We start from the raw sequence: 13,983 nt of genomic DNA, 5'->3' as shown, positions 1-13,983 counted from the left end.
ATTCGTTCCACGAACGCATTCATTCAATGAATGAATGAATAAATAAATAAAGTGCAAACGAACGAGCGAACGAACGAACGCACGTGCACGCACGCACACTTTATTATTTATTCATTCATTCATTCACGCACGCACGCACACACGCACGCACGCACGCACGCACGCACGCACGCAAGTAAGGAAGTGACATGGAATTGTCTGTTGCCAGATTTTGCCAAAGAAATAAGCCCAACAGAAGCAACTACAGTAGGCTATACTACTTTACATTTGAAAATAGCAGATCAGCAAGCTCACAATGTGTCACATTGCGACACATTGTGAGCTTGTATAATTTGCTATTTAAAAAATATTGAGGGGAAAAAAAATATTTTGAATATTTTTGAAACATTTCAACAACATAAATCTGTGTGGAGGTCCCTGGCACCACATATTTTCAGATGGGGGTCTGCGACTGTGGACAAATATGTTAATCTGGGGTCCTTGATATGAAAAGATTTGGGAACCACTAGTTTAAAAAACATTAGAAAGTAATCCCAATAAGCAACTATACTATTTTTTTTAAGACACAAATTGCTTATTATAAGCAGACATGGCAACCAAGGTACATTCAGAGCCCAGAACGCCATCTACTGACACTTTAACACGTTGAACCCTCGCATCACTATTCTGAGGAGAACCTTAGACAAAAATAGAAAGTTTGGTGTAGAGGCCAAAAAGAGCAGACCAAGTACAGAGTGAAAGTTTACTACGTATCGGCGATTGAAGTGGCTGAAAAAACATTAACACAAATCCAACATAGTCGATGAAAACTATTTATATTGAAATAAAAGTGAAATATTTCAGAAAATATAAACGGTATTGTAAGTGCCCACATTTGGTCCAGGAGTTTGATATTGGCCCCTCCTGATTTACATAAACAAAGACACCCTTCATGCTCAAAAAGAAAGGCCTGGGCTAACAGTAGGTGCCACGCCGTAAAAGAATACGTTTAAAATAGCTAGTGTATATAATATAATTCAGAAAGTTTATTCTTTCCATTTTGCAGAACCGGTTTTCAATGCAAAGCTTCTATAGTGGTGAAATCTATGTGAATTATCATAATGGCATCAGTGAGGGAGGGTTCTTCCATGTGTATATTGGGACACGACTTTTCACTGTACAGTACTGTAAGAGCAACTGCTTCCCTCCCCCGAGCTAGTGAACTATACTCTACGCTCTAGAAGAAGTACGGTTCAAGTTACACGTGCTGGTTACGGGCAGAGGCAACTTAAGAATCTGTGTAATTCCAAATGAGTTGTCATTGGTGTGTACAGTATGTGTGGATTTATGATCCGTCCATACCCTGTTAGGCCAAAAGTCATTGATCACATGGCCTTGTTATACCGGTAAGATACTACTGTAATAACAAAGTGCTCCATAACAGCCAGAGGCCTTCACATCCACAGTGACGGTGTACACAAATAAAACAAATCATGTTTTTTAAGTCAAGTGTCCTTTTAAATTTGTTACAAAGAGGTGATGGTATGCCCGATGCAGACCGGGAATTCCGTCATTTTAGAGGCAAGGCCACTTGGCCTTTGGTGGTGTCCATTTTTTGAGGGCACAAAGGCCAAATGCCAGTGCAGGAAGGCCATCAAATGAAACAAGATTTTAGTCCATTGAAAGAATTTGTTGAATTTAACCCATTTAGGCCTAGGATTATTGACTGCTTTAACTATTGAAAAATAGCAGATATACAAGCTCACAGCGCGGAACCGAGTGCCGCGCTGCAAGCTTGTAGATCTGCTATTTTTGAAAAATCATGATTTTTTTTTGCAAGTCTTTGAATATATCTACTTAAAAGTGAACTTTTTTAACTCAAATATTTACTTCTGGGTGGTCCCTGGGACAACATATTTTGAGATGGGGGTCCGTGGCCAAATACCTGTAATTTTGGGGGTCCTTGACATGAAAAGGTTTGAGAACAGCATGATTTAGAAGGATTTAGAAGTCGGGTCAAAGATCGGGTCAAAGATATTCAAAGACTTGCCCGCATTTTCACGATTTTTCAAAAATAGCAGATCTACAAGCTCGCAGCGCGGCACTCGGTGCCGCGCTGTGAGCTTGTATATCTGCTATTTTTCTAAAGTTAAAGCATAAAATAATGGTTAAAGTGGTTAAACTCTAATGCGACTCGGGCGCGTTCCAGGTATTTGAGAGTTAAGGGTTAGGGATGATAACCTAATATGCAGTGAAATAGATAAATGATGGTATTTACAATCTGATCCTGCACCAATCAAAGTCACTGGATTGTTTTAAAGATGGGGACTCGGAGGAGTTAAGATTTCAGAATCTCAACAAAAAACACATGACAAAGAGACATCGGTGTCTACTGTCTACAAATTGACAAGAGACAGAGGAGAACGTGGTACAGTCAGCTGGGGCATTAAGGCCACGGTGGCCTCAGGTCATGCCATTGGTTTGAGGGGCACAAGGCCAAACGGAGGCCCTCAGTTTGGCCCCTCAGGGGCAACGGCGGCCATGGCCTCCATGAAATTCATGCCCTGGCAGGATGTGAACCTCCAGCCTCTTGAATAGTTCCAGGGTTCCCAAACCTTTTCAGGCCGCGTATAAGTATACACTTATACTGTATGTTGGTCTGTTTACTGTCGAGCGAGAAAACAATGTTGCACATTTTTGTTCGTAGTTACTGCAGTCTGGCTTTGTAGGGCAGTACTATGTCAGGCAGAGATGAGAAAAGGCTGGGAACGTGGCTAAGGTCAGGGTATTGCCATGCCTGTTTAGCAGAGATTACTTACTACACACACACACACACACACACACACACTCCTCCCAGTCATGGAACTCTTGTCAGGTGAAAAAGCAGTGGCTGGTGTCTGTTACAGTGGCTCTCTACCAATAAGACGGGTTTCTTGTTTACAAACATTGAGACTAAATGCACAGGTGACTGTATCATGTAATCAGTCCGTCCAATCCCCAAACCTGTTGTTTTGGGGAGCGCTGGTTTCATTGGCTAATTTTGGTACCGAATCAAACGTGACGTGGACCAGAAACCCGTCTATACAGACTGGCAGAACCGATTGTGCACCTGAGCCGACACAGACAGACATAGTTGTTTACACCACTGTTTCCCAGTGGGAATTTTTATGGATCACGAGTAAATATCCCCTATTTTAGGTTTCCTATGTAAAATAAATAAATAAATTCACAACTTTATTTGAATTAAAAACAATTCCAACAAAGTATTTCATAAATAAAATGAAAAGATCGAAATAAATGTAAAAAAAAAAAAGTAAAACTAGTGAAAATAGCAGATCTACCAGCTTACAACATGGCACAAAGCAACGCGTAAGCTTGTACATCTGCTATTTTCACTTATTTGGCAAATGTCTAATTTCTGGTTTGGCTCTTGAGCTGAAACAAAATTGGAAACCACTTACATGCCTCCTAAGACCAGTAGGTGTCAGCAGTGACCGCCACTATACACATAGTGGAACTAGCAACAACTAAATTAGGAGGAATAAATGATTAAATAAATGGCCTTATTACAAAGGTACCTCTCTGTTTGAGTTCTGATGCCCAATGACCACGCTCAGGCAAACTGCTACATAGAATTGTTTATTATAAAAGACTGTACATTAATTTCTCAATTAACATATTATATATACAAATTAAGGGCAGAGAGATAAAGATTCAACAACTGAAGCTGGAACACTTGGTTTTTTGTTTGATATATATACTAAAGCAAACAGACAGAATTATCAAGGCATTAAGCTGTAATATCAGGCAATGTAAAACAGCAATGAATGCATGTTAAATGATTCAAGGAGAAACACATCAGAGTGAGATCTGTTACAGTAGCCTACGTGTTAAGGAGTCAGATGAAATACGTCTATTTTCCACTTGCATTAGAAAAGAAACCCTCAAGTCAAAAAAATCCTGTTGTTTACTGTGACTTAAGGCTGGGTCTTAAAGTCAGAAAGGTGAACGAATAAAACACAGCATTGCTTTGACTTCAAAGACCTGAGTTAAGAAACTGATGCCCTACAGTTAAAAAAGATGACAGTTGTCAGTTGTGGGGGGAAAAATACAGAAGAAACTTGTTTTCCTTCTGGGTGATGACTGTGTAGAGGTATAAGAGTTGTCATATTGGTCTCCACTGATGTCTGAAGTGCATTAACGGCAGTGTTATGTGGGTCTGGCAATACTGTAACAGGAGGAGTGGGCACTATGGAGAACTGAGCACCTTGTTGTAAAATTGGCTATTTCCCCCAAAATGTAAAAAAATGAAATATTGAAAAAAAAAAAAAAAGTCTTGAGTAAAGTGTACATTATTAGAACATGCTTGAACATTCGCCAATTGCAACAAATTGCTACAATCCAATCAATCATCGGGTACATTTATACAGTATCTGATAATGATGTACCGTGCATGTTCATCATGTATACTTTACTTCAGACTATTTTTCAAATATTTTATTTAACAGTTTGGATAAAATAAGACAATTTCCTTAGTGCCCACTCTTCTTGTATCCGGCAACACTGCATATCATTGCTGTGGGGTGGAAACCTTGTACGCCAAAACCATTTAGTGGGAGAAATATGTGAAAAAGGTGTTCACTTCCGGCAGAAAGCGTGAAAATTTGCACCTAGGGGTATTTTTGTGCGCTGAATTCAAAAATTGACGGTCCCAAGCACTTTTCTCAAATTCACTTTTCTCTAATTCACTTAACATAGGGTTAGGGTTAGGAAAAAAAGAGCCCCCAAAAGTCTTCTTTAAGTAGCATGTGAGGGGTCTATCTAGGGGGTTTTCATGATTCTGAATCCATTCCAAGCATTTGTTTTGCACAAAAACATTCCTTGGGCAAGAAATGGACCCCACAAAACTATGGTTTAGTGATGAGTCATCACTTTTCACAGTTGTGTAGGGTCCATTTCTTGCCCAAGGAATGTTTTTCGTGCAAAACAAATGCTTGCAATGGATTCAGAATCATGAAAACCCCCTAGATAGACCCCTCACATGCTATTTAAAGAAGATTTTTTGGGGGGTCTTTTTTCCCTAGTATGGTAAGTGAATTAGAGCCACCAGATCCCATGGGAAAAGTGCTTGGGACAGTCAATTTTTGAATTCGGCGCACAAAAATACCCCTAGGTGCAAATTTTCACGCTTTCTGCCGGAAGTGAACACATTATTACCTATTTTTGTTACATATTTCTTCCACTAATTCCTTTGTTATCATTTTCAATATAAACTTCTGTGCGACACTCTTGTATGATAGAAGTAGGACTTTCATTTACAACAAAAATAAAAAATAAAATAACAAGGTTTCTGCCCATCAGCAGAAATATCCATTCTTTATTATAATCGTGGTGCTTTACCGATTTATCCTACTTTTTATCTACACATTTTGCTTTGCATTAGTGAAAAAAAAAGAAGAAAAAAAAATTAACAGTGATGACACAAAATAAATGAGATTGGGCTGAAATGGTCCAAAACTGGAATGTGTTCTATTGTCAAGAAGTTTTAAATTATGAATCAAAATGCTATACTCTATAAGGTAGCTGTGATTAGTTGGAAGAACCTTTCAAATTTCAATGACTTCAAATATTTTAATACAAAAATCAGCGCTTATAGAAAACAAAACAGTCTAACAAAATGACCTCTGGAGTCTAAACAAATTCAGTGATTTCAACAATAAAATAACCTAGATGGTGTGTACATTTACAACATAAATGGAAGCATTTTAAACGTAACCCAATACATCCTTTTTTTTTAAGAGTTATGCATGCTGTAATGATGCCAAGACTTGAATTCCAGGAGCAAACTGCTTCAGGAACATTTGATATACAACATATGCAGTGGTCATCAATGAGACGCCATTATAATGTTTCTTATTTTGATCCCAAGACTCAATTACTGAATGTCAAGTCTCCAGGTTGTCTTAAGAATATGTATAACACATTTAATATGACACATTAGGAGTCCAATTAGTTCTTGTGGTTCACAAATGTTTCATTTGCTTAACTCTGAGAGTGTACAAATGGAACCAAATGGACCCTTACGGGTCCATTTGGTTCCATTTGTACAGACCTCAGAGTTACAGACCTGTGTGAGCATTCAGGGCTAGCTCTTTATGTGTTTCTGTTAATAGCATTGTCCATTCATTTTGTATGTCTGTGGCAAAAATATAATTTTGACTATTAATGTCCACCACAAGCCAGCATGGCGATGACCCCTGAATATACGGAGAAGACAATGTGGTTCGTTAGTTTCTTAAACAGGAGGGCCAAATTAGATCGGGGTGACGAGTCGGACAGAATGGCACCATTGTGATTTAACACTTTGATCAGAGAATAGAAGACAGAATAATCCTAAACCAGGGAAAAAATTTATCAGACGGCTTAAGAAAAAAACAGTATAATAATCGACATTCATTGAATTTACACTACCCAATTGGCTGCAGCTCACATTAATTATATTATTTACAACTAAACAATAACACTTTCACTGAAGGTGAATAATACATCATTGATTTGATCATGTTGCTTCCTCCAAGAGAGGAGGACATTTCAATGTCATTCGTTCCATCAAAGCTGATACTGTATATTCACATGGAAAGGGCTCTATGGCTCCAGCACCCATATTGGGGAGGAATTGGGACTCTTCCTTCACAGGTGTTACCAATAATGCCAATAAAGCATCGCAGTGGGCATGGTTTACTGGTCCCACTGAAAAATCTCCCGTTCATTTCCTCATAGACTTTCTATGAAACCTTTGTTTCTATGAAAAGAACATTTTGAAAATCGCTAAACAAAGGGTATTTATTAAATGTAAATCAAATAATGAAATATTAAAATGTGTTTTCATATAGGATCAAAGGTTTTATGGTCATAATTCACTGCCATCCTGGAAGGCTTGCTTCTAGGCCAGGGGTCTTCAACGTTTTCAGGCCAAGGACCCCTTAGTTGAGAGAGAGATGAAGCAGGGACCCCCACAAACGTTTCATAAATTCCATATAGTTTCATCGTTTGACAGCACAATCATTATCGTGTATTTTGGATTCATGTCAATTTGTGTTTTCAGATATTTAACCACTTGAACCTTCAATACTTAATAAACTTGACCTTTCACTCTGTACTTAGTCTGCTCTTTTTACCCTCTACACCAAAGCTCTTTGCCAAAAATAGCCGATCTACAAGCTCACAACGCCTCGCGCTGCGAGGCGTTGTGAGCTTGTAGATCTGCTATTTGTTGGCTAAAGTTCTCAGAATATGGACGCCAGGGTTCAAGTGGTTAATATAAAAAAAGGAGAAGTTTCTATCTCTCAAAGATTTGGAGGACCCCCTGTAGTAACTCTGGGACCCCCTGTTGAAGACCCCTGTTCTAGGCTTAACATAATTGTTATAAATATTTTTGTAAAAGTCTATGGGGGAAATGAATGGGAGATTTTTTTGGTGGGACCAGTAAACCACTTCCGCTGCGATGCTCTACTGACGTTCTGTTCATTCCAAGTCAAAACAGAGTAAAGAGTATTGATATTCTTGCATGTGGGCTCACTGGAAACACTCATCTCAATTCCATTTCAATTCAGTTTTCTCAATTCTGTCTCAAATTTGTGTCCGCGGGACGCTTAATTTGGAATTGCACATGAGTTCTGGGCGGAGCCGTTTGATTATTGTCCACGACATTGCAAGCGGCGGGAAGGCCAGAGAGGACCTTGGTCCTGCTCTTCGCGCGAGTGCCCGCGAAGAGCGGGCCAGGGCCGCGCGGCCGGCGGAGCGCCGCGCGAGTTACGAAGCCGTGGTGAATGCAATAGTTATATTTATGCCCAGGCCGTAAGGCCTGGGCAAGCCCACGATAAACGCCCACCTCACACCTCCGTGCGGTCCAAGCGACCAAAAAGGAGCGCTCCCTAGCGCCAGTTCAGCCAATCAAAAGCTTCCATGGGCGGGGTTTGCCCAGAACGCGTGTGCAATTCCAAATCACGCCTCAGGCACCCTCATGGTTCCTTATGGGGGTTCCAAATGGCCGGTGTGTAATTCTGAGAGTGTACACATGGAACCTACAGATCCATTCTGAGAGTGTACACATGGAACCTACAGATCCGTTTGGTTCCATTTGTACACTCTCAGAGTTATGGGGGTCCATGCAATAAAAAAAAAAAGAAAACACTGCTGCTACACCAAGTGGAACAGAGCCTTCGTTAGAATCATCAAGGAGGTAAGGAAGAAGCCCAATCTTGTTCCAATATGGCTGCTGTGCATAGAGCCTATTGAAGGAGTAGTTCACCCCCAAAATGACTTTTTTCTATCAATTACTCAATATTTTTTTGCTTCTTCGCATTCTGAAGCCAATAATTGGCTCTTTGTATAATCTTTGTAGGCCCAGGCAAAATTATTCTAATGAAATTATTGTCTTAGGAATGCGACAAAAAAAACAAATATATTATTGAACTCAAGTCTCCATGGGGTGAGTAATCGATTAAAAAAAAATGTCATTTTGGGAATGAACAACTCCTTTAAGGAAATGGCTTGATTGGAAGAATGCTCTATGAAGAACCATTGTGCGGGCAGGAAGAGCAGTTAATGTACGTACATCCTTCAGTTTGTGCCAAACCATCTCTTTGGAAAAGTCCCCAAAGACTGCAAAACCAACGTGAGCAAGAGGGGGCAGTCCAATCTTTTTAAAAACCTTTAATTCTTTTATACCTAATTTATGCTCCCGTCACACGACAAACATTATGACTCGGGGGCTTTTACACATTTTCATATACGTTCCCCCCCACCCACCTGCCCTTCAATATAACACCAAAAATAAACTAAATACATATATATTTATTTTCCATTTATCTGCATTTATCGACGAGGGGGAAGAAGAACATTCTGTCATATGGAAATAAACAAAGCACACACTGTACGGCTTATGCGTCTTACGGAGCCCGTTCTGCTGTCAAGTTCGTCCGTTGTCTCTTTGCGGGGACGACGAGATATGACTGAATAAATAAGCGGTGACTCTTCAGTCGGCGTAGTGCATGATGGACTCCACGTAGTTGCCCGGGAAGAGGCCGGTGGTGCCGCCGCTGACGCCCTCGTACCACCCGTCGTCGTTCTTCTTGATGATGTAGATGATGGCGCCCTCCATGAACGACAGCTCGTCGTCCTTGTCCTTGCTGTAGTCGTAGATGGCGACCACTGGAGGAAAAGGAGAAGGTAGCTAACGTTTAGGCCAGTGGTTCTCAACCTTTTCAGGCCGCGAATTTAAGCAACGCTATGGCGACGGCAGATGACAATGACAACCGGAAATGATCAGCACTCGATAGATCAACCTGCCTCGCAACGCGTCATTTCAGAGGTATTAAGTAAGTAATTAAATTGTCACTTTAGAAATGTGATATACACTTAAAACTTTATGTTGGTTTGTTTACTGTTGAGTGAGAAAACAGTGTTGCACATTAAGTTAATCATCTGGGGACCCCCCAAAATTATTTGGGGACCCATCTGGGGGTCCCGACCCAAAGGTTGAGAACCACTGGTTTAGGCAACACTCTGGTCCAAGTTCAATTTCAATTAAATTTGCTCCATTTTGTCTCAAATGTGTGGTCCATGGCTGCACACTTCCTATGTCTATGATGAGTTATAAACATACTTATAATGTATTATAATCTGCTTATAACACTATAATTATAGTTATAAGAACTTATTAATGCTCATAATGATTTATAACAAGACTCATAGCACATTAAAAGCATTCTATAATGACTTATGGTCAACTAGAATAACTGTCCATAATCTGTTAAAGCAACAAATTACAGTTTATAGTGAATTGTAATGACCGTATTATAATGCATTTTAACAGTAACTACAATGCATTATATTATGAAGCATTATAACATCTTACAACTATAAGAATTAACATGGGTTATAATGTGCTATGATCATTGTTTTTAAGTATTAAGAGTATTTATGAGTTCCTATAACTATAATTATACAGTAATATAAGCAGATTAAAATGCATTATAAGTCTGTTTATAATGCAGTGAGGGTAAGTGCAGTGAATGTAGTGAGGGTAAAAAAATGCCAGATCTACAAGCTCAAACACATTACATCACACCCTACCTTCAGTGGTTAATGTTTTTTGCTCGTTTTCGAGCGCACGCACCTTTCTCGATGTAGTTCTTGGGTGCCCACATGGGGTCTCCGTCGGCGTAGGGGTCGTTGTAGTGCACCACGGCGGCGTCCACGTCGTCCACCTCCTCTTCGTCCTCCTCCCCCTCCCCGTAGTCCACGGGAGGGGGGGGTGGAGGGGGCGGGGAGTCGTCAAACAGGGGCAGGTCGTCCGGAGGGGGAGGGGGAGGCGGGGTGGGTGTGTCAGCGACTGTTGGAAAGAGAGCGGCGAACAAAGAGAGAGAGAGTGAGATTATGGCTGAACATGCCTCCGAATGACCGTATTTACACAGAGACATTAAAACCCATTTAGGCCTAGAATTATTGAATGCTTTAACCAGTGAAAAATAGCAGATATACAAGCTCGCAGCGCGGCACCGAGTGCCGCGCTGCGAGCTTGTAGATCTGCTATTTTTGAAAAAGTCATGAAAATGTGTGCAGATCTTTGAATACATGTATTTTCAAAGCGAAAGTTTGTAACTTAAATTTTGCTTCTGGGTGGTCCCTGGAACTAAATATTTTGAGATGGGGGTCCGTGGCCAAATAAATATCAGTTTGGGGGTCCTTCACATGAAAAGGTTTGAGAACCACTGACATAGTAGTCTCTCAAGAACAGACTAACTGAGCTCCAGTTAAGTGAAAGGGACCTTTTTTTTGACAATGGCTGGCCAGATTGCTGACATAGAAACATAGGTTTTTCAAAAAATCTTAGAAGGATTCAAAAGACACTTATGGAATCGGGTCAAAATTCTAATGTTCACAATTTTTCAAAAATAGCAGATCTACAAGCTCGCAGCGCGGCACTCGGTGCCGCGCTGCGAGCTTGTATATCCGCTATTTTTCAATACTTAAAGCATAAAATAATGATACATAATAATGTGTACCCGTTCTAAATGGGTTAAAGGACGCCTTCGCCCCATTTTCAACCTGTCTTCATATAATTGCTCGTGATCCGTCAATGATGTCACGGGTAGGCGAGTTTCTGACCTGTCCACAGCCTTCCTATGAGACTGAGCAGTCAAAAATGGTGCCATATTATAATGAGTATTAGTACATGAAGAGATGTTGAAAATGGCTGAAGTCGTCCTTTTTAACATTATGCTCTTATGTCATCTCAAGTATGATGTCACTGTGTGAATATGGTCAATGGGGCCAGAGAGAGTCATAATCAGGAATAACGCTACAGGGCCTGGTCTGTGCACGTATATGCATGGCATGCTCCATGCTAAGAAGCGTGATTTGGTTTAATAAGACGGCAAAAGAATCATGCATAATAATCGTAAACAGAGGGGGGTCATGCAAAAAAACTTAATTTGTGATGAACATGCTTGCATCTTGTCTCCGTGTTTCAAGTTCCTCTGGATATTTGGGCATAAAGCTTCTCAAGTGTTTTATACTGTTAAATCCCTACTGATTTGACGGTGAAGTTGTACTCACGCATACACACACATACATTGTTTCATATCATCACTATCGGGCAGAAACCTTGTCCAAGTTTCAAATTGATATGTTTTTTTCCCCCACGTAAAGTGAAGCCCTGCTTCATCATACAAGACAGTCGCACAAAACTAGAGAACATAGCTGATCTACAAGCTTGTAGATCAGCTATTTTCACTGTTTTAAATCATTTTTTAAATTATAAATACAAAACGGTTATAGACAAGGTTTCAACCCAACAATGATATTTACTCTACGCTGGCTCATGTTAGTTAGTAAATGCAGTGAGACGGAGAAAAATAATCATAAAATCACTTCATTTAACTCAATTACGTTGTCATGGTTTAGTCAGAAAATCGGCATCATCTCATAAATGTTTCAAACATAGAACACAACTCAAAACCGTCAGTAAAGATTACATTGCTATTGCAATATATCTGTTGGTATCGCAAAATGCCAACAGGGGGAAGCAGAGTCTCCCGTCCCCTGGAATTACGCCCACAATGTTTTTGTCCACACCTACAGTAGTCCTTCACCTTACACTCAAATCTAGAATACTACAAGTGTATATACAACTCTCAATACAGATAAATACATCCCCAAACAAGCATTTTAAGGTCACTTACTGTACACCTAAAACTAAGCGAAAAGAACTAAGAGAGAGGACAGTAAATATCCTTTATTCATTTTTTTAGGTACCCTCTATTTATGTAGTATGAATTATATTCTGGAAGCTTAGATGCATCTCTTTACCCCTATCTGTATCTTGTCCTGCTTTTTCTGCCGTGCTGCTGTTATGACAACTGAATTTCCCTCGCACTCTATCTATGACGATGATGATTGAACCCGTCAGATACCTTTTACAAACAGAATACCGTCTTTGATGATTGCATGTTAGTAACGCATTGATGATGAGGGTGAGACAGTCTAGTCTAGACCAAGGGTTCCTAAACCTTTCAGGCCACAACACCCCAAAATAATATTTGAACTGGGTACCGCCACCCGCACCCTGACAACTGACAAGCACTTGGATTTACAGGTATTACATTTAGTTTGACTCGGATCCACAGATAAACATTGTGAAAATAGCCAAACTACAAGCTCACAACGCCTCTTTCTTACGAGATATGTGGCCAATTTGGAATCAAAAAGGTTTTAAAAATAATTAAATTGTAACTTTAAAATGTGCAGATACCCTGTGTTGAGTGAGAAAATAATGTTGTACTGTTACATTAAGCTAATCATCTGGGGACCCCGTGAAATAATTTGGCGGGGTCCTGACCCCCCAGTCTGGGAACCACTTTGTCTAGACCAGTGGTTCACAACACCTGGTGTTGCGAGGCGTTGTGAGCAAGTAGATCTGCTATTTCCACAATAGAACCGTGTTATACAAAATGTAAAGCTTCAACTCTTAGTGCTCGTCAGGGTGGGAGGAGGGGTCCCCAGTTAAAATATGATTATTTTGGGGGTCACAGCCTGAAAAGGTTGAGAGAACCACTGCTCTAGTCAAGACAAAAGGAAGAGAAGGGTAACAACAAGCCACGGTGCATGCAGACGTGTTCAGGAGACAGACAGACGGACGGACAGAGGGAGAGATTAGTTGGACATAAGGCAGTGGATGAGGAGGTCGATGGATGGTTGTCTGGGGCTCTCTCTCTCTGAACTTACTGCTCTCCTGCATCCTGGCCACAAAGCCAGTCAGTGGGATCTGTGGAGTCAGCTGAGCCATGGGTGGAGGAGGGGGGGCGATAGACACTGAAAGCCAGCACGGAGAGGAGGGAGAGAGAGGGGGAGAAGGAGAGAGAGAGAGAGAGAGCGAGAGAGAGAGAGAGAGAGAGAGAGAGAGAGGACAGAAAGGATGGGAGCGGAAGAGTGAAAGGTAGAGGAAAGGAGGATGACATTGGGGAAAGGAGGAGGATACAAGACAATCAATCAGTCACCGAGAATGGATAGGAGACTGTTAAAGCTAAGGTTCACCCAAAAATCAAACCTCGGTTCGAAGTGGAGCGGTGAATCTGTGTGTGTGTGTGTGTGTGTGTGTGTGTGTGTGTGTGTGTGTGTGTGTGTGTGTGTGTGTGTGTGTGTGTGTTTGTGCCTGCACAACAGCGCCCCTCCTTTAACTTGTGTGGCCACTCAAGGTATTGCCAGGCTACAGACATACCCAGCCAGCCAGCCAGCCACATAGCCAGCCAGCCAGCCAGCCAGCCAGCCAGCCACAGACATACCTGTCTATTGGGAGCGCTTTCACCGCTCCCAAAAAAATGACTTCCATCATGAAGCCTTTCATGGAGATTTATTTTATTGTTATATTCCTGAGCCAATAATTTGATGACCGGGCGGAGTAGGAGACTTGCAGAGTATCCTGCCGGAGACGTAAGCATC

General features: G+C 40.9%; 1 protein-coding gene across 1 annotated transcript; it reads right to left on the bottom strand.

The window, feature by feature from the left end:
- Positions 1–7,271: 7,271 nt before the first annotated feature.
- On the bottom strand, positions 7,272–13,353 carry LOC308280677 (abl interactor 1-like). Its single transcript, XM_080755000.1, has 3 exons — positions 13,270–13,353; positions 10,160–10,375; positions 7,272–9,192 (listed from the first exon to the last, which is right to left on the bottom strand). The coding sequence occupies exons 1-3, from the start codon at positions 13,328–13,330 to the stop codon at positions 9,017–9,019; spliced, it is 453 nt and encodes a 150-aa protein (XP_080611126.1). The 5' UTR covers positions 13,331–13,353; the 3' UTR covers positions 7,272–9,016.
- Positions 13,354–13,983: the final 630 nt, after the last annotated feature.

Source organism: Nannobrachium achirus, assembly GCF_963921795.1.
Source record: "Nannobrachium achirus genome assembly, contig: SCAFFOLD_481, whole genome shotgun sequence".
In the NCBI taxonomy this organism is placed as follows: domain Eukaryota; kingdom Metazoa; phylum Chordata; class Actinopteri; order Myctophiformes; family Myctophidae; genus Nannobrachium; species Nannobrachium achirus.
This window is presented reverse-complemented; position numbering and strand designations above follow the sequence as displayed.